Raw genomic sequence first — 25884 nt, 5'->3', positions numbered from 1 at the left:
AATGCTTCCGCTCAATCTGGCAAAAACAATAGCCATATCCTGAAGACTGGGCACACTTTCAGCTGGATTGATGGAGGACAGTTTTCCAAAAGCCAAATTGCCTGGGTAAATGGTTTTGAAAATTGTCTTCACCGTGCACTTACCTGCAGCAAAGCTGCAACAGTGGCTATTTGGCGATTTCTGATGCTGCCATGTACCAGAAAAAAAACAATACCCTATTTCCTCTAGACTTTTCCAGCCCCCTCCTCCTATTCTACCTCCAAATCTACCTCCCCCTCTTCCCACCCCTCCCCTCTTTAGCTTCTCTTTCCTCCCCCAGCTCTGCTGGTGCAGGGGATGCTAACTATTGTCCCTCTTCCTCTCCCTTACCTTTGCCCTTCCGGCCTTTTCCCTCTTACTTTCCCTCCCATCTCATTTCCTTGTGCCTCTCTGAACTTTCTCCCCTGTCCAAGCCAAACACTAGCCACTGCAACATTTGAAAAGCACGATGAAGGAATAGTTGCCTCTCTACTGCACCTGCTGCCATGTCAATGCCCCACCTGCCTCCTCACTGAGCAGCACCGTTCAGACTGAGAGTGAGTGGCGAGGAGGGACTGAATGGCAGCCCGTGCAGGAGACAAGTACTCTCTCTCTCTCTTTATAATTGTAGCCAGTGGGAAAGACTGTAAGAAGGAAAGGGTCTCTTTTAGACAGTCTGCATTAGCCAAAGTACCAAGCTTGTTTTACAAGAATAAAATGCTTTTCTCAGTTTCTCTTTTTGCCCATTCATTTAGTGGGAAGATGCAAAGAAGTCTCTTCTTGAAATCTGCATCATGGAAAATGTATAAGCTGCTTTCTAAATTATGTTTATAAGTGAGCCATTCTGAACTACAATTCCCACGATGCTTGATTCTGTAGAGCTATCCAGACATGTCAGAGCATGTTTGGATTCTTCCTTTCTGGAGGTCCAATATGACAGTGGGTGCTCTTGCTAGTAGAGATGTGAATCGGAACTGAAATCTGAACCAATTCTGGTTCCGATTCACATGTCTACTTGCTAGTGAGAGAAAAAGCTACAATTTTCAGAGGTGGGAGGGGATATGTGCTACCCATTGTCACCTCTCATCTTCTCCCTAGGACTCATCATGTCCTGAAGCCAAATTTCTCCAGGATACAATAATGTAAAGCCACTTTCTCTGTCCATCACCATCCTCCAAGACATACTGTGAACTAAAGCTACCCCTTCTTTCTGTCCATCTCCTTCTGCACCTCTCCCCCATCTGCAAAGGTTATTATAGTCTGTCTCTACCTCATCCCCCTTCTTCACTTGAGAAAACCACAGCCCTAAACTGGGGCCTCTCCTATTAGTACAAGCTGATTGACATTTACCTGTCCATTGTTCTTCAATAGCTTTTATCTGTGGATCTGTAAACTTCCACAAATGTGCCAGTGTTTTCCATTCATATTCTTTTAACTGATTGTAAGCTAGATTCCAGAGGGCTGAACGAATTTGGCTTGTCTGTGGGGCATGGTCTTGCTTAAATGTCAAAAGAATATCTTCCTCTCTTTCTTCATTCTTTTCTATATTTTCCTAAAAAAAAAAAAAAAAAATCATATTCATGCAGCACATTGAAAACCATGAAAATGCACATTTATACAAATTGTGAGTGCATGTTTTCTTATAAAACAAACATGAGAGATGCCAGCCAAAAGTGCCACTGCAGGTGCATGGAGAAAAATGCATGCGGCCACAACTGTGAAATGGTTAGCAGAGCATGAGAGTCTCCTAGAGATGGATAAGTTGATAGATGAGACAGCCACATTTTTTAAACATTTCAGTCATTTTCCAACTTATTCACCTCTTATGGCATGTCTAACTTCATTTCAAATTGTCATTTCATTTCTGCAAACAGATACACTTTCTCTTCTAACCTTTCCCCATTGTCACTACTGAGAATGATAAGGCAAGAGCTGTGGTTTGTAATCTTTTTACTTCAACTCCTCTGTCTTTGATGCCATCTTCACCAGATGTTCCCAAGTAGTCAAAATTCTGCCTCCTGAGTTTCCCTATGTAAGGCGGCATAGGATCATACTTTAACTGGCCATACATATAGTTTAATCTAAAATAATACCTATTAATACAACAGTACAAAATGTATTCATACAATGTAGTTCACATCTACTATAAATGTAGCATTAATAAATCAGCATCGCTAGATACAGATTTCCTAACATAATAAAAAAAAACCAGGTTAAAACAATTATAATTCAATCTGCTTTTTGTGCTTGTTGAAATGTCCTTGAAAAGTATGTGCAAAGATTTGAAAATGTCATCTACCTATGTATGTTTCCTCCCCTGCCCTGAATACATCTCCAGGAAATCTCTTTCTCAGTCAAGCCTACAACAACATAGGCGCGCCAGCATGCAAGTCCCCTGCGCATGTAAATCCGGCTGGATTTACGCGCGCAGGGCTTTTAAAATCTGCCCCAAGGGGATTAGTGTGTCCAAAACGTGCGTCCAACCAGCACGTGGCTAATAGCTCTCATCACATGTAAATTCATGTTGATGAGGTTATTAGCGATTATCCACTTACGTAAAAAATAAATGTGCGCCCGATGCATGCATTTTTACTCTCAAAAATTAACCCTGCCCTGGTGCAGGAGTTATTTCTTGAGCAGCCCCGAAAGTTAACAGAAAAGCAGAAAATACTGCTTTTCTGTATTTCCTCCGATTTAATATCATTGCAATATTAAGTCGGAAGAACCAAAAAACGAGTAAAGGTAAAAAAAAGAACAAAAAACAGCCTGGATAGATCCCTAGGCATTGGACCATCAAGGTATCTTTTCTTAGGTAAGGGGGTGATATGAGGGGGCAGGCCAGACTACCAGGGTGTCTCTTCTTTGTAACAGGAGAAGTAGGGGCACTAGACTACTATGGAATATGTAGTATGTAAAGGGGGAGCTGGGGAGCCTGCGACTGGAGAGGTGTTTGGATCAGGGGGCGATTTATGTGCAAAGAGGAAGGTTTTGGGAAGGGGTGGAGCATCGCCACCCAATTATAAAGGCAATTTTTTTTTATTTTATTGAGGCTGGGCCTCTTCTAGAGGTGGTGAGGGTCTAACCTAGACCACTATGGGGGGGGGGGGGAGTTTTGCACTTGGGAGGGTGTTTCTTTGAGCCACATGGCCCTTTTAGAAGATGGTGGCCCCATGCATCATGGGCTACCATCGTACATTTTCCCTCTTTCCCCACAATAGTTTTACTCACTGAGTTTTTCCATGAGAAAAAATATCACAGAGAAACTGTCCTGATATTTTCCCAGGAGGGGCCAAATATCGTAGGAACGCCCCCCACGATCGCAGCATAATGAATTGAACCCCCCTATATTTGTTATTTCATCCACCTAACTCTTTGCATTCCTATCTGTAACCCTCACATATATATTCTCTCTCCTACTGCACGATCTCCCTTTCTCTCTTCACCAGGTTGGGGGGAGAAGGAAAGGACATTGATGGAGGACAGAGCTGCAGATTTTAAAGCAGCTGTAGCAGCTCTTTGGTAATGGAATGATAAAGAGTTTGGATGAAATTCTGAGGGACAATTGGAATAAAAATGCATCTCCCCTATGTCCACCGATTTGTACTGGTCTGGAATTAGGTGCAATGAATCTCTTCTGTGGAAAGTTGTTAGCTAAATATTGCCAGTGTTGATAAAACTGAAAACTTTTAGCAAGGGATATTATTTGTTTTTATTTTTACCTCTTTCCAAGTATAGTACCTTTCTGCTTTGATAATCATATCTACGACGAGAGCATGGTTGTTTCTTGAGGCCTCTGCCAGAGCTGTTTTTCCTTGCTGAAATCAGAAAAATCAAGTCACTATGATTAGGTTTAATCTTCTCTGACACCATTCTCCAGCTGTTCATATTGTATTCATGCTTTTCATGCACTTGAGATTATGATAAGGATCTATGTTACGGGAGGACAACTCCAGTCCTCAAGGGCTACAAAAAGACCTGGTTTTCAAGAAATCCACACTGCATATGCATGAGAATAGACCTGCATATAATGGAGGCAGGGTATGCAAATCTATCTCATGCATATGCATTGTGGATATCCTGAAAAGCAGGCCTGTTTGCGGCTTTGCAGGACAGAGTTGGCCATCTCTGATTTACATTCTCCTATTCACTTAAATTCATAAAGGGAACATGGGCCAAATAGAAGCATTCAATACCAGTATCTTGTTAAGAATTTAAAAATCTGAAACTGTTGTTCTTCATGAGTTAATTGTAGGATATGAGAAATAGTAACAAAACATTAGGACACCTGTTAGTTTAATAAGTAATTATAAAATATTATTAATATGGCGGTTTCACTGTCAGTCAGTAGAAAGTTGTGAACATTGTGTACAGCAAGGAGTAATTTCTTTGAGTAATTTTCTCTGCAGCCAACTTCCCTCGAGTTGTGACCAGCAGTGTCAAAAGGTATATGGGTAAGGTTTTACATGACTCCAGGTGGTACCAGCATAGTCCCGGTTTCAGTAGGTCTCAAGCATGTATCCACCCAGGACAGTAATGAGACCTTTGCGAGTGGCAATCACCCAGAATACAAAAAACCTGACAGTGCTAGTGCCAGTGTTTAAGGGGGTTGTCCACAAAAATGCACTTAATATGGAAGTGAGATGGTGTCATCAACACAGAGAAGCTGCTGAGAAGCTCCATCTCACCTACTGTAGCTTTTGCAAAGCTGGTATCTATAACATAGCCAGAAAGAGGACAGCAGCTGGTCAAAGGGGAGGAAGCAGAGGCAAGTGACTCAATCTTGGCCCACGGGAGAAGGAAAAGAAGAACTTATTCCAGTTCCAAAGAGGAGGAAGCAGAGAAGAAAAGGCCGCTTGCAGCAGCTAAGACCTTTGCCCACTGCTTCTTCTGCAATGTGCCACAGTCTTGGCAGAGAGAGGGAGAGCCACTGCAGACGGTAAGTAACTAAGAGTGGCTCCTTCCTCCCTGAAATGTGGAGGGATTGGTGACCAGTGAAACTGAGGGAGTAAGAGGCCAGTGACCACAGGAGATTGGAAAAATGAGACTTAAGAGATCAAGAATCACTGTGTGTGTGTGTGTGTGTATACTGGGGGGGAGATGGTGGGGGATCAAGAACCATCAGAGGAGAGAAAGGGGAAGAGAAGGAAGGAAGGGAGGACCCCTGGGAGTTGAGTTCTTGTGTTGAGTGAGAAGAGAAGGAAGGATGAGGGAAAGACATATGAAAAGAGAAACGAGTGGGAGAAAGGGAGAAGAAGAGGCTGGGAGAGGAATAGAAGATTGGTGGCAGGGAGGCTGAGAAAAGCAGATAGGGTAAAGAATGTGGTAGAAGGAAAAAAATTGGTAAAGAAAATGAAGTAAAAAAAAAAAAGAAAAGGAACCAAATAATGAGAAAAAAATTGGCCACAGGCATAACCCCTAAAAAAAAGTAGAAGTGGGACAAGGGAATGCAAATATGACCCAAGCAGTAAAATGCCTAGTTATGGCACTGTATCAACTCATCTCTGAGTACAAAGAATGTTCTACATGCTCCTAAACCCTGAATCAACCAATCAATTTGACCAAGGTGTGGATTTTCATATGCATAAAGCTCCCTACATGTACCTGAAGACTTGTGTCCAGATCATTCCTTGTTAAGGCAAAAAACATCTTGTCTGACCTTGAGCTCGCCTTTGCTTGGCTCAAGGCTAATGACTTGTGAAGAGAGCCACTCACTCAGACAAATGCAGATCCTAGTACATGGCCCTGTCCGAGAAGACTGACTGGTCTTCAGGGACTCGAAAGGGATACTGGGACACCAGGAAGATGTTCCCTGCATTTGGAAGGCTAGGAGGAGATGCAGCAGTGTGGATCTGAGTGCAGACTCATGAACTCTGATACTAAATATATAAAGATGTTATATTGATGTTGAAGAATGAAACAGCTCCCTAATTTTCTGTTTATGGGTGAAAATAGGTTTAAACCAATTTTCTCCCTAAATTTAGGATAAGACTAAACATAAGGCTTGCCATACTGTGTCAGACCAAAGGTCCATCAAGCCCCCATATTCTGTTTCCAACAGTGGCCAATCCAGGTCTATCCAAGGGATAGTTAGATTCCATGTTTCTTACTTCAGAGATAAGCAGTGGAGTTCCCCATGTCCACCTTAATATAATGGCTTATGGACTTTCCTCCAGGAACTTGTCCAAACCTTTTTCCCATCGATAAGCAGGCTGAATTAGCCATGCTGTCTGGGACATTCTCCGGGGCAGCCTGGGCAGAGCTTCATAAAGATCACAGAGCTTTGGCTTTTTTTTCCGTGTTGCAAGGCTGCACACGGAGCTGTATCCTCTTCGGTCTTTTTTTCAATTTGCCTCTCATAAGCATTTGTAAGTGCTGGAAAATGGCTCCGAAATCGCCTGGCTTTAAGTACTGCTAGTGCGGAAAAATTATGTCCATCACTGACAGACATAATTATTGTTATCTTTGCTTGGTCCTGGAGCACCACCAGTCTTCTTGCTGGGACTGTGGTCGAATGTCACCCCTGGCCCAACGCCAATGAGCACTCAAGATTGCCCACTTGAAGGAGGAGAATTCGGGGTCCTATTCCCCCTCATCAGAGTGGCTCTTGGCCCACTCCTCAGCAGGGCTCCACACAGATCGCCCAGACAAGCCCAAGAGGGCCTCCTTCCTTGGACCATGGGAAATTAGGCTGGACCAGGTGGATCAACATACTAAAGTACCCAGGTGCCCCTCACCTCAGCGAAGCAACAGGTGTCAGGAGATGCGTAGTCATGACCCACGCAAAAAACTGCATCAGCCAGTATCAGAGGAACATCACTGGCGTCGAACATTGCGCTCCTGAGATGCCACCAGCCACTGATGCAACACATGCATCAAAGACCAAGCATCTAGATACCTGAAGCAAGGATGCATTGGGGTTCTCAGACACGCCAAAACGGCATTGGTGTGCATCAACTGACTCAACTCGCATGATGCAATCATCGGTGCAGGTGCCAGCATCGAAGCATTCGATGCAGAAAGAGCCAGATTCATGGCAGGTTCATGAGTCCCTGGAAAACTATTCTCACAAACCTCACAGGGGCATACACTCTCAAGTCGTGTTCTCCCAGGAGATGACTGAACTTGGATTTTCTGACTTGGACCCTTTCTCTGAACAGCTGTCCACTGGTTCCTCTGACTCTTCGGGGAGAGTTTACTCAGACTTGTCGTCAGTATCCAAGAGAAAGAGGAGTTCCCCACACCTGCAGGAGCCCCTCCAGAAGAGACATAAGAAATCTGACAAAATGGAGCAGTCAGCGCAACATCCACCAACCTTCCAACAAAGCAGATCATAACCACAACAGCAGCATCCCTGTGATAGACCACAAGGCCATCATTAGCAGAGACAACCGCAGAACAGCAACCCCAAAACCCAACAGGGTTTTTGAGAGCACAAGTGGGAGGCAGGATATTGCTCTTCTGATTCTTAGGCAGTGATTACCTCCGATCGTTGGGTGTTCAACATCATAAGGAAAGGATACCCACTGAACTTCAGAACCAGCCCTATCCTTCCATGCCTAGTACATTCCTCTCAGTCCCGCATGCATGGCCATTTGCTTCAGAAGAAAGTAAGCAACCTTATGCATCAACGAGCAGTTCAGCTGGTGCCCCATCGCCAACTGGACAAAGGCTTCTACTCCCAATATTTCCTCATATCCTTGAAGTCCAGAGGGCTTCACCCAATACTGGACCGGAGGGCCCTGACAAGTTTATTTAGAAGGAGAAGTTCAAGATGACATCTCTCAAGTCGATTCTGCCTTTCTTACAATGATTGGATGTGCCGTTAAATCTCAAGGATGCATATACCCATATTCCAATGCACCACTCCTCTTGGCGCTACCTATGTTTTCAAGTCAATATGCATCATTACCAGTAAAAAGTCTTCCCCCTTGAGCTATCGTCCAGGCCGAAGGTATTCACAAAGTGTTTAGCAGTAGAGGTGGCCCATTTAAGAAGGAAAGGAATACAACTGTTTCCGTACCTGGATGATTGTTTAGTGGTGGCACTTTACAGCTCAACCTGGAGACCACAATAGGTTGTCTCGAAAGACTGGGGTTCATCATCAACTATGAGAAATCCAGCCTCCAACCCATGCAGACCCTACAGTTTACTGGGGCCAAGATAAATACTGTTGTGGGGAGGGCGTTCCTTCCGCCAGACAGAATTCGCACCCTTCATAACCTGACCTTGTAATTGAAAGGGTGTGCACATCCCTCGGCCCACCAGATACTGACCTTCCTGGGCCACATGGCAGCGGCGATATATGTAGTACCATGAACCCAACTGCACCTGCACCACCTTCAGACCATACTGAAGGTGGTACAGGTGCAGTCGGGTTCATGGTCCAGTATGGTCTGAAAGTGCAATGGACTCAATTTTCACAGCCACTATCCAAATGCATATGCTGACCCCAGTTATGGAGCGGGATCTGACATGGTGGTTGCACACTGCAGTTCTCACCATAGGAGCACCATTCCGTGCCGCAGCCCTTCAATTGACAGACACCTCAACCAAGGGGTGGGGGCCCGTCTGGACCATGTAGAGACACAAGGACTGTGGTCCTCATGGGAACATACTCAACGGATAAACCTGCTGGAACTCAGAGCGATAAAAAATGCCTTTCACACAGTTGGAAACCTCCTGCAGGGGAAAAATGTCATGATCCACACGGACAACCAGGTAGCTATGTTCTAGATAAACAAAGAAGGATGGTCCGGTTCCTGGTTCTTGTGCAGCGAAGTGGTCCAGATCCTGGAGTGGGCAAAGGAACAATCCATCTCAGTCCAGGTGACCTACCTCAGGGCATGGCAAACACCACGGAAAACAGACTAAGCAGAATTTTTCATCTGCACGAATGGGCCCTTCACCAAGAGGAACTCTTTGTGACATGGGGTCTTCCTTGCATGGACCTCTTCATGATGGTACACAACAGGAAAGTGAAGAAGTTCTGCTCAGTTTACCCCAGCAGGTAATGATTCTCCCAGGATGCATTCCTCATATTATGGATGGGTGGACTCTTTTACACCTACCCTCCAATTCCACTAATTTCCAATATGGTTCAAAAGTATATTGTGGATGTCGCAGACCTCATTCTAATTGCTCCAGCTTGGCCCAGACAACTTTGGTACATCTATCTAGTTCGACTCTCCATTGCCGCACCTATTCCCCTGGGGAACAGCTTGAATCTCCTAATTCAGGAAGGGGACACCCTCCTTCACTCCATACACTCCTCACTATATCTCACTGCTTGGAGGTTGAAAGAATGGTATTGAGCCACCTGCACTTGCCAACTGAGGTCCAGGATGTCTTGGTGTCTTCCAGGAAGATCTCTACCAGAAAAAGTTACAAGTGCAAATGGCACTGTTACTTGACCTGGTGTGGGGGCAGAAACATAGACCCCCTTCTCTTTTGCTCCCCGGACTTGTTTCTGTAGTATCTCCATTCCCTATATCAGGCGGGTCTAGCAATGTCACCTGTGTGAGTTCACGTGCGTGCTATTGCTGCATATCATCACAAGTGCAATGAACTTCCAATGACAAACCACCCTCTGGTCTCTCGATTTATGAAAGGGATTTTGCATTTGAGACCACCTGTGATGAAACCAGCTGTAACATGGGTCCTCAAATTAGTGCTGGAACAGCTCATGCTTCCTCCCTTCAAACCACTAAATAGCAGCCACATGAAGTATCTAACTTGGAAAGTGCTCTTTCTGGTTTCAGTAACCTCAGCAAGAAGAGTCAGTGAGCTGCAGGCATTGGTCCACTACTCCTCATATCTGCAGTTCCACCATGACAAGGTCACCTTGCGGACACATCCTTCATTTTTACCCAAGGTCGTGTTGGCTTTCCACCTTAATCAGACCATCACTTTGCTAATGTTCTTCCCAAAACTGCATGGGAATGACAGAGAAAGGCTGCTCCATACATTGGGCTGCAAGAAAGCCTTAGCTTACTATAAATTAGGACACACTCCGAGAAGAGGACTTCTCAACTCTTTGTTTCCTTTAATCCAAATGCGCCAGGCTTCCCGGTGGCCAAAAGAACTCTATCCAATTGGATTTCTCAGAGCATTCACTCCTGCTACACCATGCAAACTACAAACCTCTCTGGCACACTAAAGGCTCACCAAGTAAGAGCAGTAGCATCTTCAGTGGTTCATCTCCACAAAGTTCCATTGCTGGACATTTGTAAAGCCGCCACGTGGTCATCGCTGCATACTTTCACGTCTCATTACTGTCTTGATCAGCAAGCCTCTACAGATGCAGCGCTGGGCTTCGCATTGCTACAATCAGCGATAAAATAGTGAGACTGTCCACAACAAAAAGTGAGTTGAGCGCACAGTGACAATCCACAACAGCAGGACTCTGTTAAGTCCCATCTCAGAGTCTTCAGACTTCGCTCACAACCCCCAGCTGGGGGTTGTGAGCGAAGCCTGCTTATCGATGGGAAAAAAGAAAGTTTGCTTACCATAAAATGGTGTTTTCTGTGGACAGCAGAATGAATTAGCCATGCTGACCCACCCACCTCCCTGGACAGCCTCTGCGTTCTACGTTTCACTGATAAGCTTGACTATAGACTAAAAAGAGAAGATAGTGCCCCGCAAGAAAGGACAAGCAGCCGCTCAAAGCCAAAGCTCTGTGATCTTTGAGAAGCTCCACCTAGGCCATCCCGGAAGACGTCCGAGATGGCATGGCTAATTCATCCCGCTGTCTACGGAAAACACCGTTTACAGTAAGAAAACTTGCTTTTTTAAAATGCTGCTATACTAATAGCTTTCACTACACCCTCTGCAATTAATTCCAGGGTTTAATTATGCATTGAGTAAAAAATATTTTCTGTTATTAGTTTTAAATGTATCACCTAGTAACAATTTTGTGTCCCCTAGTCTTTGTACTCTTTGAAAGAGTAAACAACTATTAACATTTACTCATTCCACTCCACTTATTTTATAGACTTGTTTCATATCTCCCCTCAGCCCTTTCTTTTCCAAGCTGAAGAAGTGAATTGTGTTAAATTACAGGAGGACCTTGTGAGACTGGAAAATTGGGCATTCAAATGGCAGATGAAATTTAATGTGGATAAGTGCAAGGTGATGCATTTAGGGAAAAATAACCCATGCTGTAGTTACATGGTGTTAGGTTCCATATTAGGAGCTACCGCCCAGGAAAGAGATCTAGGCGTCCTAATGGATAATACTTTGAAATTGTCAGCTCAGTGTGCTGCGGCAGTCAAAAAAGAAAACAGAATGTTAGGAATTATTAGGAAGGGAATGGTTAACAAAATGGAAAATGCCTCTGTATTACTCCATGGTGAAGACCGCACCTTGAATACTGTGCAATTCTGGTCGCCGCATCTCAAGAAAGATATAGTTGCGATGGAGAAGGTACAGAGAAGGTGACCAAAATGATAAAGGGGATGGAACGGCTCCCCTATGAGGAAAGACTAAAGAGGTTAGGGCTGTTCAGCTTGGAGAAGAGACAGCTGAGGGGGGGGATATGATAGAGGTCTTTAAAATCATGAGAAGTCTAGAATGGGTAAATGTGAATCGGTTATTTACTCTTTCGGCTAATAGAAGGACTGGGGGCACTCCATGAAGTTAGCACATTTAAAACGAATCAGAGAAAATTCTTTTTCACTTAACGCACAATTAAACTCTGAAATTTGTTCCCAGGGGATGTGGTTAGTGCAGTTAGTGTAGCTGGGTTTTAAAAAATATTGGACAAGTTCTTGGAGGAGAAATCCACTACCTGCTATTAATCAAGTTGACTTAGAAAATAGCCACTGCTATTACTAGCATCAGTAGTGTGGGATATACTTAGTTTTTGGGTACTTGCTAGGTACTTGTAGCCTGGATTGGCCACTGTTGGAAACAGGATGCTAGGCTTGATGGACTCTTGGTCTGACCCAGTATGGCAATTTCTTATGTTCTTATGTTCTATATTCTTAGGTCTTGAGGGCGATGATGAAACAGATGAAGAAGTACAAGTGTCCTGAGGACCCAGTGCAACTTCAGGAGATTGGCCATGGGTTCATGGCAATTGCTGAGATGCCGAATGTGTTGGGCATGAAAGACTGCATCCATATTGCATTGTCTCCGAAGTCGGAAGAGGTGAGTTTGTTCCATAACCGCAAGCAATTCCATTCCATGAATGTGCATGAATGTGATGCACACCTTCGAATCCTTAATGTAGTGGCAAAGTTTTCTGGGAGCTGCCATGATTCCTACATTCTTGCACATTCATCGCTTGGAACCCATTTCCCGAAAGGGAGATACGGTGATGGCTGGCTGCTCGGTAAGTAACATTTGCTATGTGCCGGGGTCTTAGACAGCCAGATGGGATGATGGCATGTGATGTCTTGTGTTAATTTATGAAAGTATTTCATTAATGACTGTAGTGTTAGAGTGCTGGGGTATAAAATGAGTGTGGGGCGGATTTTAAAAAGCATTTACATGCGTAAATCTGGGTTTTACGCATGTAAATGCACTTTACTCGAGTAAGTGGGCTTTTGAAAATTGCTACAATATATGCCATTGAATCGTCCATAGGATTTATTCGCATAAGTGCACTTTACGTGAGTAAATGGCTTTTGAAAATTGCTACAATAGTAGTTACATTTATGCGCGTAACTCCTTTGAAAATTACCCCCTATATGTATATGCCATATGGATCCATGTATGTTCTTGGTGTTGTCTCTCTAGTGTTTTTTGATGCAATCTTGGTTACACCTTTTATAGATAATGGTGGCTATGGCTATAAGCCTTGGTTGCTAACTCTGCTCCAGTCTCCATGCACTGCAACTGAAATACGCTATAATGAGGCTCATGCCAGCACTAGAAACGTGATAGAGCAGACCTTAAGTGTACTTAAAAGCAGATTCAGATGTCTGAATCGCTCCAGTGGAGATCTGCAGTACAGTGCGGAAAAGGTGGCAAGCATTATTATAGCCTGCTGCATGCTACATAACATTTATTTGTGCTTTGGCTTGGGTGTGGAGGTTGCAGAACACTTGCTGCCAGATCCACCTCTCAAACTGGCAGCAGAGGTGGACAACACAGCGAGGAGCTATGATGTTCGCCGAAAGATCATTGTCAATTATTTCTTGTGTAAGTTATCAATTACACCAATAATCATTGACCCTCTTGACAGGATATTGATCCAATCTTGATTCAACAAAATGCCTATTTGAAATCTTTATATATTTCTTATTATAACAGTAGATTCGTTGCATATCGTGATTGGTGTCTGTCCTGTCATCTCAGCCTCACAAGCATGGGCATCCATCGCACAATCTCCCACCTACTCCTAATGCTTCACCCATCCCCTTGGCCTCTCAATAAATCCCATCACTGGGAAGCAAAATCTAAATCCTGTTTGTGTTATTTCATAAGCTGTAACTTGAGGACTACGGATGTATCCTTAACCCAATGCATTATATATAATGTTTTTCAAAATATGCCAATACATTTTTTAAATTTCTTTAATGGATTCTGTTCTCTGGAATAAGGTGCCTGTAATAGATATTTCATGTACATCCCTCTCCCCTTGTTCCAGGTACTTCCATTGCAGCAACTCCAGTCCATCGCAGGTATGCATCCACTTACCCTCTCACAAAGCCGCTGCATTGGCATTCCTATCCTAGAACCTTGCTTGAGAAGCTGTTATGATGGGACATCATGGACAACTTGAAAAGGCCTAGGCCTTGTGCATCTCTTATCTAAGGTGCATGGGCAAGGTATGCAGGGCAAGGATCTAAGGTGCATGGGCAAGGTATCCATGGCAAGGATCCACATGGTCTAGACAATGGACGCCCAAGACCATGGCCCTTCCAAGGCATCCATACTTTGGGCAGCCTGGGGCATCTTTTGTCTAGGGCACGCGGACCCTTCATGGTCGCCCAAAGCATGGATGCTTTGCCCATGTGTTCTAGATAATGGATGCCCAAGGCCTAGGCCTTTCCAAAGTGTCCATGCTTTGGGTGTCTATGAAGAGTCAACAAGCCCTAAACAATGGACACCCAAGGCAGCTGAAAGCATGGTACCTTGGAAAGGCTAAGGCTTTTAAGGCATCTGAAAGGCCAAAATCTGAGCTTTTGGTGTCCATTTAGAGTTCTGAATCAAATAGCAGACATCCACACGGAAGTGGTCTTTTGTATACATTATCATGGATGGCTGTCCCCGTGGCCACGCCCGGACATCCATTTTGTGCAGTACCTTCATCGAGTGAGGCAGTTAAAAAGCACCTACAATGTTATGCAGGAGGCTCCCAAACTTCAAGGAGGGAGATGTCAGGCTATTGGCGGAGCTCATTGTTCAAGATGAGAAGCACCTTTATTTTTGCTCTGGGCACCAGCGGGACTAGAATCGGGTGGATAAAGCCTGGCTGGTGCTCAGGGCAAGCTTTAATGCCCAGGCTTCCTTCCCCAGAGACGTAAGCTTTGAGGTGGGAAAGATGATAATGGGGTCCATTCCTAGAGGCCTGCCTGTAAATATTTGGATGTCAATATGGCCAATTGTGGTTTAAGAACTTTTGTTCTAGGAAGTTGTCCTTTTGCTCCAGGAACTTAAAAATTGTTCAGGGGAGCTAATAATAATAATAATAATAGTGTGGAAAATCAAGCTTCCTCCATAAACCAATTATATCACATTTGTTCATTGCTGTTGCTTTTTTGGTAAAACCCGCAGGGCGAATTAATGAACCGGGTGGGAGCTGCAGGCCTCACATCAGTTTCTTGCATTGTTGAATGTTTTATTTTTTTTGGTACCCACCAGGTGGAGTCTTTGAAGAAGAGGGCCTGGAGGCTCCGACAGGAGAATTGGGACTACCTCCAAGCCCTACATGCCCAGCGTGGGCTACAGGAAGGTATATGTTGTTTTCACATTGAAGTAGGAAACAAGACAAAAAGCAAATACAGTTTAATGGTCATGTAAAGCACACTGAAAACTATATTGTAGGAAGCTTGTGATCTATATATGTTTAATAATGTAAATTATTAAATCACTCACGGCTATTAAAGGTTCACCTGAAATTGTGCCAGCCTATATCAACTGTGTGCCCTTCAGGACCCTTTCCCCTCTGTTGAATCTTAATAACACTTTGATATTTCTCATTTCAGACACCTCCAGCATATCCAAGGAGGAACAAGAGGAAGATGGCGCGGTACCACTTCTGCCACCACCACCACTCCTCAACCTCCTGCTGAGATGCAGGCAGCAATGCCACACCACCCCCTGTCCCCACAGCACCCATTTCTCCCACCCTACCATCCATGGAGGTCTAGGAGGTCATCGTCATATATGATGACTGGTTCACGCCAGAGGCAGCAGCAGTGGGTCGCTGGTTCCTGAAGCCTGGTGCAACCTCCAGGAAAGGGCCACAGGAGCAAAGCAGGCCCTCTTCCATCCAGGCACACTTGGATGCTGTGCTGGCTCTCCAGGTCTGGTTGACCTGTGGTCTCGATGCCCTGGAAGGCCTGGTGATCCAGATGGTGGCCAACTTGGCAGACCTGCAGCATGGCCAGCAGGAAATGGTTGAGCTGCTGCGATCTATGGCAGCAGTTCAAGCACTGGTGGCCAAGGCCTGGGCTCCACCAAGCCAGCCACCATCTCCCCGACGGACCTTATCCCCCGTCCCCTCTCCCTCCTCCATTGTAAATATTTTGGCTGGAATTTATTTGATCTAATAATATTTGTGTTAAAAGATGGTGGTTGTCCATGTACAAAGGAGACGAGAGAGAGGGATGCAATATTGGTTGAGGGAAGGTGATGTTACAGATGCCGGTGGTGGTGGTGGGGATAGGGGAGGGAAGAGGATGATGATACCAGGGGATAGGCATGACAAATAATGCTGGGGGAAGAGGGAAGGGAGATGGTAATGATGCAAGGAGCAGGGGAGTGAGTGAATAGAAGAGAAGAGATTGAGGATGGGGAAGTGGATGTTGTGCCATATGATCAGATGTGTCTTATATGTGCATGGTTTAAAAATCATGTTAAATGTTGGTTACTAATTCCCCAGAATAGTTTTTATTAAAGGTGGTTTTGTAGGATGGTTTAGTGTAGCGTGTAAAAGGTCATAAAGACAAAATAATGGACCAAAAAATAAAAACGGAGCCCCAGACGGGCTCCCGTGCCCACCACCCATTCCCTCTAGCCTAGTGTACAGTTCAGGGCTGGGATCCCCACCCCCACAATGAGCCAATTAACCATAACAGTGGTTAGGCAGATGACTGGAACTTTGTCAAAACAAGCGCCCATAAATACAAAAAAACAAATGCTTTTATTGAGCTAATACTCATGAGTGTTTCAGAGAACGCAAAGCACTGGCTACATCTCGGATGGTACCGATCAGATTGCTCATCAAGCTGGACAGAGTAGCCACTGCTTCTTTGTTCTCTTTATGCATTTCCTTGACTTTCTTGTGTACTAACTCGTTGTGCCGCTCCTATCATGATGACCGCCATTGAGTATGTTCGGTGAGGAGGCTTGACTGCCCGAATAAATCGTGGTAGCAACGAAGTGGAAGAAGTTTGGTGATCCAAACTAGAACAACGTGTGTTACAAAAATACCCACTCCTGAAGAAGGATTTAGTTCGAAACTTGCACCAAGTCAGGTTCAATGAAGCAGCGGACAAACATTACATCTTAATCCAACTAAGTTTTGGTTCTGGCGTTCTGTATATAGACACAGAAAAGCCTTTAGGGCATGTTTCAAAAATTTTTAAAAATAATTTGTCACGTTAGAAGTGCACTTTAACAAATTATAAACTTCACAGCATTTCACACAATTTATTTTAAAAAAGAGGTGGAAGGTGGGTTGGTTTATGATAAAATTAAAAGGATGGGATAACCTGGATGGTTCCTGCCATAAAAATATATGAAACCACCACTTTTCACTTTATGTAATTAAAAAAAAAAATTGTGCTGTGAAATTTATGAATAGTTTATAGGAGGTTCACTTTTTTTTGACAATTCTATTGAACATTTTGAATCTTCGTTGATGATCAATTGATTGATTTGGTTTGCTCCTATCATGATAGCATTTCAGACACGAAGTGTTCACTCAGCCCATCAATGCTGAACAAAGCCTCTTCCAGGTCACGGGCCACTGTCGCCTCTTCCAGGCCTGGTGCTGCTGTTGTCTCAGCTCCCTGAGTTTCAGATATAACCTCTATCAGGTTGAGTGTGATAGAGGCCTCGGTATCGTTATTCTGGACTAGTTGGCTGGGGGGATACTTCAGTTGACAAAAGGAAAGATGAATTCCGGTGTGGGAAGGGATTCTGTCCTTTCCTCCACATCTACCACATTATTGTTGACTCCTGATATGTGAAGAAAGATGGAGAAACACAAATTGAAGTTTTTATATCGTTTTCAACTGTTGCCCATGCAAGAGCCCTAAAGAAAAACATGCAATGCAAACAAGGTGGTGCTTTCAAAATTCATACCTTCACTTGCTCCTGTGTCGGCCCTATACAATGCAGCCACACCAGCCACAATCTCTGGGTGCACAGTACTCAGGACTAGCTCTTCAAAGGGGGACAAAACCATATCACTTGGTGGCCCCCCTACCAGTCCTGCATGCTGACATGTCAATTTTGGCAGCCTTTTCTTTAATCTCCCTTCTAGTGTCATGCCACCGGTGCTGGATTTGCTTGACATCCCTGTGCTTTACTGACAAGGAGCTGACATCCAGATCCTTTTCCAAATTTGTTTCTTCATAGAAGCAGAAGTCTTTGATCTAAAGAGAAGTTTGTAGTTCTCGCACATGGCCTGGCACAGTAGGTCCTTGTCTCTGTCCATAAAGCATTATGTGTTCGCTTCTTGGGCGCTTGGCAACTGCTAGGGCCTGCGAGCTCTTCCAGATCTCCAGCCCCTCTCACCACCTGAAAAAAGGTTTGTTTTCCAGCCATGACAATCTGTCGGTACTGTGAATGCAAATAAAAACAGCGCATACAATCAGCCATTAATAAACAATACCTTTCAATTCAAGATAACATGTCGGAATATCAACTGTCCACTGACTGATGTCAATATAACTTTCCACTAATAAGTAAAGGAAGAAGAAAGAAGCAGGTCACATGGCTAGCATTCAGAGATACCAATACAGGTAGTTAAGGATAACAAAGAAGCAAGGTACATGGACAGCATGAACAGATGCCAAAAAATGCAGTTAATGAAAGGAGAGGGAAGCAGGCCACAATTTATGAGTTAAGGAAGGAGCAAGACTTGGGCAACCGACTACAGGCCCGTAATGGGTGGCCACATTTTGGGTGTCCAGGAAAGGAATAGGACTTGTGGGACCATTACGGGTCTGTACTCAGCCACCCAAGTCATGAGTGTCCAGGAAAGGAGTATGACGACTGAGTACAAATCATGGATGTCCTGCTTTTTTCCTGGATGTTCATGATTTGTCCATCTGTTACGGGTCTGTACTTGGTCGCCCAAGTCATGAGTGTCCAAGAAAGGAGCAGGGCATCTGAGTACAAATCATGGATGTCCTGCTTCTTTGCTGGACATCCATGATTTGGATGCCCAAGCTCTTCACATAAATCCCTCTTACCTGTTCAAAATGAAGCAATGCCAATCTTGATCTTGATATTCCTGCGATATTGATATTGAATACAAATGTCAGGCACCAGTTCACATCAGTCTATATATCAGAATTGAATATAAAAAGGACAGTCGTACTCCCAGCAGTGATTTATATACCTCCCAGGCAGGATTATGATGCACAGCATGATGTCACTTTGGGGAGCAATGATAAATTTGAAAATGAATGAATTGCAAATAAATTGCAAATTTACCATATTCCATCTGACAGATGTATGTCTTTTTGACAAAACTTCAGCATGTCCACATGCCACACGAGCAATACTGCATGGGCATCCGATACAATAAAATGGGTAGCGTTATGGACGCTCTTTTTTGACCACTGTGCACTTTTTAGCACCGTTGTCGTTTGTGTCTCATTAGAATACTCGATTGTGTGCCCAGGAGAGGTGGCTGTGCGTGCGTTGAAACAGCGGGCGCCAAGAATGGACGCACATTTTTAGCGTGTCCTTATTGGATCAGCCTAAGAATGCAGAAAATTAGAGGGGTGTGGTGAGGCTGAGGATGGAGCAAGAGTAGGCTACTTTGCTGTCTACTCCAGCCCTTCCCATATTCCCCTGCTCCTGTCCTGAAAGGAACAGGAGGAATGGATAGAACAAGCAAAGTTTGATCCCTTAAAGATCTTAAGTCAGACCAAAGGTGATTTTCATATAATTCCTGCATGAAGCGATGTCTTTTTAAAGAATTTCATCTTTATACAAAGATTCTCACACCTGCATATGTAGCCAACTATATACTAGCTGACAAAGACCTGTGGGCCGGATTTTAAAACTTACGTGCGGGCGAAGATTTGTGCGCGCAGCTGATTGCATGTTATAAAATCCGGGGTCGTTGCGCACAAGAGGGTGCACACTTGTGTACCTTGCGTACACCAAGCCCTAGGGGAGCCCCGATGGCTTTCCCTGTTTCCTCCGGGGCCGCTCCGAAATCGGAGCGGCCTCGGAGGGAACTTTCCTTCCGCCCCCCTGCCCACCTTCCCCTCCCTAACCCGCCTCCCAGCCCTATCTTTGTTCGCAAAGTTGCGCCTGCCTCCAGGCAGGCATAGGTTGCACGTGCCGGCAACAGCCGGTCCACGATCCCGGGCACAGCAGCAAATGGCCTCTGTGCCTGGAGGCTCCAGCCCTGCCCCACCCCGCCCACGCCCCACCCCCTTTTTCAAGGCCTGGGACATACGCACGTCCCAGGGCGTGCGCAGGAGTGGGTTTTATGCGCGTAACCCTTTGAAAATACACCCCAAATGTATTTTGGAAGTCTGCAGTTACTGTGTCCCATAGCTTTCAGAAATGGCATTAATTATAATTAACAGCATAAACTCTGCTGATCCTGAGTGCAGATTCAGTACACATAAGCTCATATATCTGGAAAGATGACAAGGACATTTTTACGAAAATATAAAAAAGGTTGGTTGCACTGCAATCCAAGTCATAACAAAAATGACATTTCATAGTTAAATTTGTAACTTATGTCTTTACTTAATTGTCCATGATAAATTTTGTATTTGCATATTGCTTCAATATTGTTAAACAATGTGAAAGATTCCAATAAAATTACATTTTTGCATAGTGAGATGTTAAAGCACATAAATGTTGCAGGAATCTTGGGGTTGTGGTAATAATAATTGTTCAGGCCCTCTGTGCAGTACTTTGAACAGAAGTGTTATATAAGTGCACTTATTATACCACAAAGACACTTACCTTATCGACAATTTTTTGATCACAGCCTGCCTTCAGCAACTTTTCCACCAGGTTTATATTTCTGAGCTCAGCTGCCAGGTGCAGAGCCGTTTGCTGCCTCTGGAATAAATACAGAAAGATAAAGTGACTGTCCTTTAAAAATAAATCAAATGATCAAGCGTAAAATGAATGCAAAGAATAAGCCCTGGGGGACAAATGAAGGTTTAATTTGAGTATGTTTTGATTTATCCATTCTGACGTACAGATACAGCAAATGCTAGCAGGAAGCGAGAGACTTGCTCCAGAACAGGCTGCTAAAATAACCAAGTGGATTACTACATCGCCCACCTTTAGGGGGATGCTGTCATACTTCCAACACACAAAGAGAGTAAAAATACAGAAATTAGAAACAAAAACAGTGACAGTGGAATAGACTGCTGTGCATACATAAAAGTTTTATCAGTGGGCATTTTTCATCTTTTATAATTTAAAATAACACACAAAAAAGAGATGTTTAAATCAATCTAAAAAACAAAAAACCTACAGCTTTAAAAGAGAGCATCTATTCAAGAGACCGTGTCTTCAAAGATCTGTTCTTTGCATTATATATCAGAAGCAAATGCTACCATTTATCTTTACAGAAAGGTTTCTCTTGCTTACCCGATTTAAGGTATTAATATCATATTGAGCTTCTAACAGCATATCCACAACGTCCATGTGATGATTTCTGATGGCGAGGTGAAGAGGAGACTCCTTCTGCTGTCAGCATGGATAATTAAAATCTATTATGTTATTTCTTAAGGGTTTCATTAAATAGAATATGTAATCTATTAAACAGAATATGTAATCATGACATCATATACATCATGAGGTCAATATTCAAAAGCATTTAGCTAGCCAACTCAGAAGTTAGCCAGCTAAATGAACATTTGGGCACATATCCAGTTAAATTCTAGCCACCTAATAATTTAAGAGGTTAAGTTAGGGGTGTTCTGGAGCATAACTAGGAGGAGTTAGCTAGCTATCGGGGTCATTCATCAAAATGCGTTATGGCGTTAATGCCCACGATAACAGCATAATGCATGTGTTAACGCCATAATGCATGCGATAATCACAGTACCGCATGATGCGAATACAAATTTTTGGCAATAAAATAGTAAATAGCATTTCGGCCTTGGGGGGGAGAGAGAGAGACTCTGGGGACGCTTCACAGTATTCAACTATTTGTATCACTATAAATAGCTAATAACTAAAAACTAATAACAGCTAATAACTCGAGGTGAGGTGTTAGTGGTTGTTTAGGGTTTTGAGGCCAGTTTGACATGCAGAGTGAGACGTACGAACAGCACAGTAAACTTTGGTGATGATTTGATGTCATTTGGAGTGAGGAAACACTTTCCTCTCTTTGTACTATGCTGTTCGTACGTCTCACTCTGCATGTCAAACTGACCCCAAAACCCTGAACTACCACCAAAACCTCTCCTCGAGTTATTAGCTGGGCAACCTATAGTGATATAAATTGTTGACTACTATGAAGGCACTATAAAGAGAGTCTCTCTCTTTCTCTCTCTCTCACTCTCTCTCTCTAACAGAGGCCAAACCAGACCAGAGGTACCCAAACACCAAGAAGATCCCATGCTACTAATGCCAGTAATAGCAGAGGCCATTCTCTAAGTCAACTTTATTAATAACCATTAATGAACTTATCCAAACCTTTTTTTAACCCAGCTACAATAACTGTACTAACCACATCCTCTGGCAACAAATTCCAGAACTTAATTGTGCACTGAGTGAAAAATAATTTTCTCCAATTAATCTTAAATGTGCTACTTGCTAACTTCATGGAGTGCCCCCTAGTCCTTCTATTATCCGAAAGTGTAAATAACTGATTCACATCTGCTCATTCAAGACCTCTTATGATTTTAAAGATCTCTATCATATCCCCCCTCAGCCGTCTCTTCTCCAAGCTGAACAGCCCTAACCTCTTCAGCCTTTTCTCATAGGGGAGTTGTTCCATCCCCTTTATCATTTTGGTTGCCCTTCTCTGTACCTTCTCCATCGCAACTATATCTTTTTTGAGATGCGGCGACCAGAATTGTACACAGTATTCAATTTGTGGTCTCACCATGGAGCGATACAGAGGCATTATGACATTTTCCGTTTTGTTAACCATTCCCTTCCTAATAATTCCTAACATTCTGTTTGCTTTTTTGACTGCTGTACACTGAGCCGACGATTTCAAAGTATTATCCACTATGATGCCTAGATCTTTTTCCTGGGTGGTAGCTCCTAATATGGAACCTAACATCGTGTAACTACAGCAAGGGTTATTTTTCCCTATATGCAACACCTTGCACTTATCCACATTAAATTTAATCTGCCATTTGGATGCCCAATCTTCCAGTCTTGCAAGGTCCTCCTGTAATGTATCACAATCTGCTTGTGATTTAACAACTCTGAATAATTTTGTATCATCTGCAGTTTTCATAACCTCATTCTTCGTATTCCTTTCCAGATCATTTATAAATATATTTAAAAGCACTGGTCCAAGTAGAGATCCCTGAGCACTCCACTGTTTACCCTTTTCCAGTGGGAACATTGACCATTTAATCCTACTCTCTGTTTCCTGTCTTTTAGCCAGTTTGTAATCCACAAAAGGACATTGCCTCCTAACCCATGACTTTTTAGCTTTCTTACAAGCCTCTCATGGTTGACTTTGTCAAATACCTTCTGGAAATCCAAGTACACTACATCTACCGGTTCACCTTTATCCACATGTTTATTAACCCCTTCAAAAAAAATGAAGCAGATTTGTTAGGCAGGACTTCCCTTGGGTATATCCATGTAGACTGTGTTCCATTAAACCATGTCTTTCTATATGCTCTGTGATTTTGATCTTTAGAATAGTTTCCACTATTTTTCCTGGCACTGAAGTCAGGCTTACTGGTCTATAGTTTCTCGGATCACCCCTGGAGCCCTTTTTAAATATTGGGGTTACTTTGGCCACCCTCCAGTCTTCAGGTATAATGGATGATTTTAATGATAAGTTACGAATTTTAACAAATAGATCAGAAATTTCATTTTTTAGTTCCTTCAGTACCCATCCAGTCCAGGTGATATGCTACTCTTTAGTTTGTCAATCTGGCCTACTATATCTTCCAGATTCACAGGGGTGGATTTTAAAAGCCCTGCTCGCGTAAATCCGGGCGGATTTATGCGAGCAGGGCCTTGCGCGCCGGCGTGCCTATTTTCCATAGGCCGCCGGCGCGCGCAGAGCCCCGGGACGCGCGCAGAGCCCCGGGGTTTTTGGAAGGGGGCGTGTCGGGGGCGGGACCCGATGACGCTGCTTTTTGGGTGGCGGGGCGTGGCGTTTTGGGGGCGGGACCGGGGGCGTGGTGCCGGCCCGGGGGTGTGGTCCAGGCCTCCGGACCAGTCCCCAAGTCGGAGGACGGCGCGCCAGCAGTCTGCTTCTCGCAGGCGTAAATCTACGGACAAAGGTAAGGGGGGGTTTAGATAGTGTCGGGGGTGGGTTAGGTTGAGGAAGGGAGGGGAAGGTGAGGGGAGGGCGAAAGAGAGTTCCCTCCGAGGCCGCTCCGATTTCGGAGCGGCCTCGGAGGGAACGGCTCGCACGGCTCGCACGGCCCAAAATCGGCAGCCTTGCACACGCCGATCCAGATTTTAGAGGATACGCACGGCTATGCGCCTACTGCGCAAACAAAAGTACGCGATCGCTCTGTTTTTAAAAATCTACCCCACAGTGATTTGGTTCAGTTCGTCTGACTCATCACCCTTAAAAACCATCTCCGAAACTGGTATCTCCCCAAAATCCTCAGTAGTAAACATAGAAGCAAAGAATTCATTTAGTCTTTCTGCAATGGCTTTATCTTCCCTAAGAGCCCCTTTAACTCCTCGGTCATCTAATGGTCCAACAGACTCCCTCACAGGTTTCTTGCTTTGCTATATTTTAAAAAGCTTTTATTATGACTTTTTGCCTCTACGGCCAACTTCACTTCAAATTCTTTCTTCGCCTGTCTTATCAATGTTTTACACTTAACTTGTCATTGCTTATGCTTTATCCTATTTTCTTCAGATGAATCCTTCTTCCAATTTTTGAAGAGTGATTTGGGAGGGGCTGCCTTTTCAATAACATCATTTCATATGTTGCTCTTTGGCTCAGTTTAATATTTATCTTCCCTAGTCATCCTTCTATGCCTCCGCCCTAATTCCTTTTTTCCACTTCCCGAACTGCCATTGTGACTGTAGGACCATCTGAGTTGTTCCTATACTAACACAATTGTATCGCACACTGTTCTTTTGCTTTTCATTGTTTGTACTAATTGTTGTATTCTATAACTAACACCTTTGATGGAACTAATCTGTGGTATTTAATTCCTAGACATTTCATCTGCTGCATTCTGTCTAATGGCTAAGGTGGCAAATACATTTCCCTTGTGAGCACAGAGAATGTCAAGGGTGTGCACAGACATTTGTTTTTTTGCTTCATTTGTTTTTGTTTTCTTTTTCTACATTTACAATTAAAAAAAATTAAATTAAAAATAAAAGAAACAAAAACAAAACCCACCAAAAAAAACCCCAAAACATCAGATCCAAGCCACTGCTGTAATTTCTTTTTTTGTTTGTTTTTTAAATAATCACTAGATCTCTTATCCTCTCCATTGCTTGCAATTTTTTTCACGGGTTAGGCACAATCCCTGGTCACTCCTGCCCCACCAGTGAGTCACTTACAAATAGCAACTGGGAGACTGAGGTCAGTAACTTGGTTCATTTCTGCCATATAAAATAGTGCTGGCCTGAGCCTGGCATAGACTGGTGCAATTGTCTTGTAACTAAGAAAAGAACAATAGTGCTGGTTTCAGTCTTGCTATGTGCAATTTCCTTACTGGCAAGACAAGTTTGCACCTATTTTGTGAAAAACATTTCAAGCAGTTAAGAGAGTCTAGTAGGACTGGGGAGGAGAGAGCCAGAGAAGATTTTTTTTTTAAGTTTTCCAGCAGTAGCAGCCTTTTTTTTTTTTTTCTTTTTTAAACAAAAAAATGTAAATTAACAAAATTTTGTAAATTTTTGGTTTCATTTTAAAAATGAAACTGGAAATTGTTAAAATGTCCCATTTCTTTTTGGGAAAAAATTATGGTTGCTATGTGGAGAGCTTTAAGGGCCTGCAATAGCCGGCGAAGGTAGCGCACGCCTGCGCTACCTAAATCGGAGCGGAATTGGCCCCGGAAGAGGAAGAGTCGGGGCGTCACCGGGGCTGACTCCATGAAGACGCCGCAGACGACAGAAAGGTAAGGGCCTTTTCGCATCCTACTTCGCGCCCAATAGCTACACCTTCTATGGTGGCGCTATTGGGTGCAAAACCGGCAGCGATCGCACCGTGGCGGTGCGATCGCTGCCAGCTAGCGCAGGACCGCCCCGCCCCCCTGCTTCGACCCCCGCCCCCCATTAGTGCAGTTTTCTAAAGTATCGCAGGCCTGCGATACTTTAGAAAATGAGGCCTTAAATCAGACTTTGTTTTATGTTCAAACAGCTGCT

The 25884-nt window shown here is 43.8% G+C and overlaps 1 protein-coding gene across 3 annotated transcripts in view; it reads right to left on the bottom strand.

Moving 5' to 3' along the window:
* The window catches only part of ANKDD1B (ankyrin repeat and death domain containing 1B), a 90585-nt gene that overhangs the window by 18839 nt on the left and 45862 nt on the right, over nt 1-25884 (bottom strand). For 2 of the 3 annotated variants that reach the window (XM_029575194.1, XM_029575183.1), the window contains 4 exons: nt 20995-21093; nt 20356-20454; nt 3738-3833; nt 1369-1570 (listed from right to left, as the gene is read on the bottom strand). In XM_029575194.1, coding sequence (XP_029431054.1) covers nt 1369-1570; nt 3738-3833; nt 20356-20454; nt 20995-21093 — 496 coding nt within the window. The remainder of the gene's footprint in view (nt 1-1368; nt 1571-3737; nt 3834-20355; nt 20455-20994; nt 21094-25884) is intronic. The other variant, XM_029575186.1, reaches the window with a different exon arrangement.

This window comes from Rhinatrema bivittatum, chromosome 1 (assembly GCF_901001135.1).
Source record: "Rhinatrema bivittatum chromosome 1, aRhiBiv1.1, whole genome shotgun sequence".
Taxonomy (NCBI): domain Eukaryota; kingdom Metazoa; phylum Chordata; class Amphibia; order Gymnophiona; family Rhinatrematidae; genus Rhinatrema; species Rhinatrema bivittatum.
Note: the sequence above shows the minus strand (reverse complement) of the source record. Positions and strands in the feature narration are given on the sequence as shown.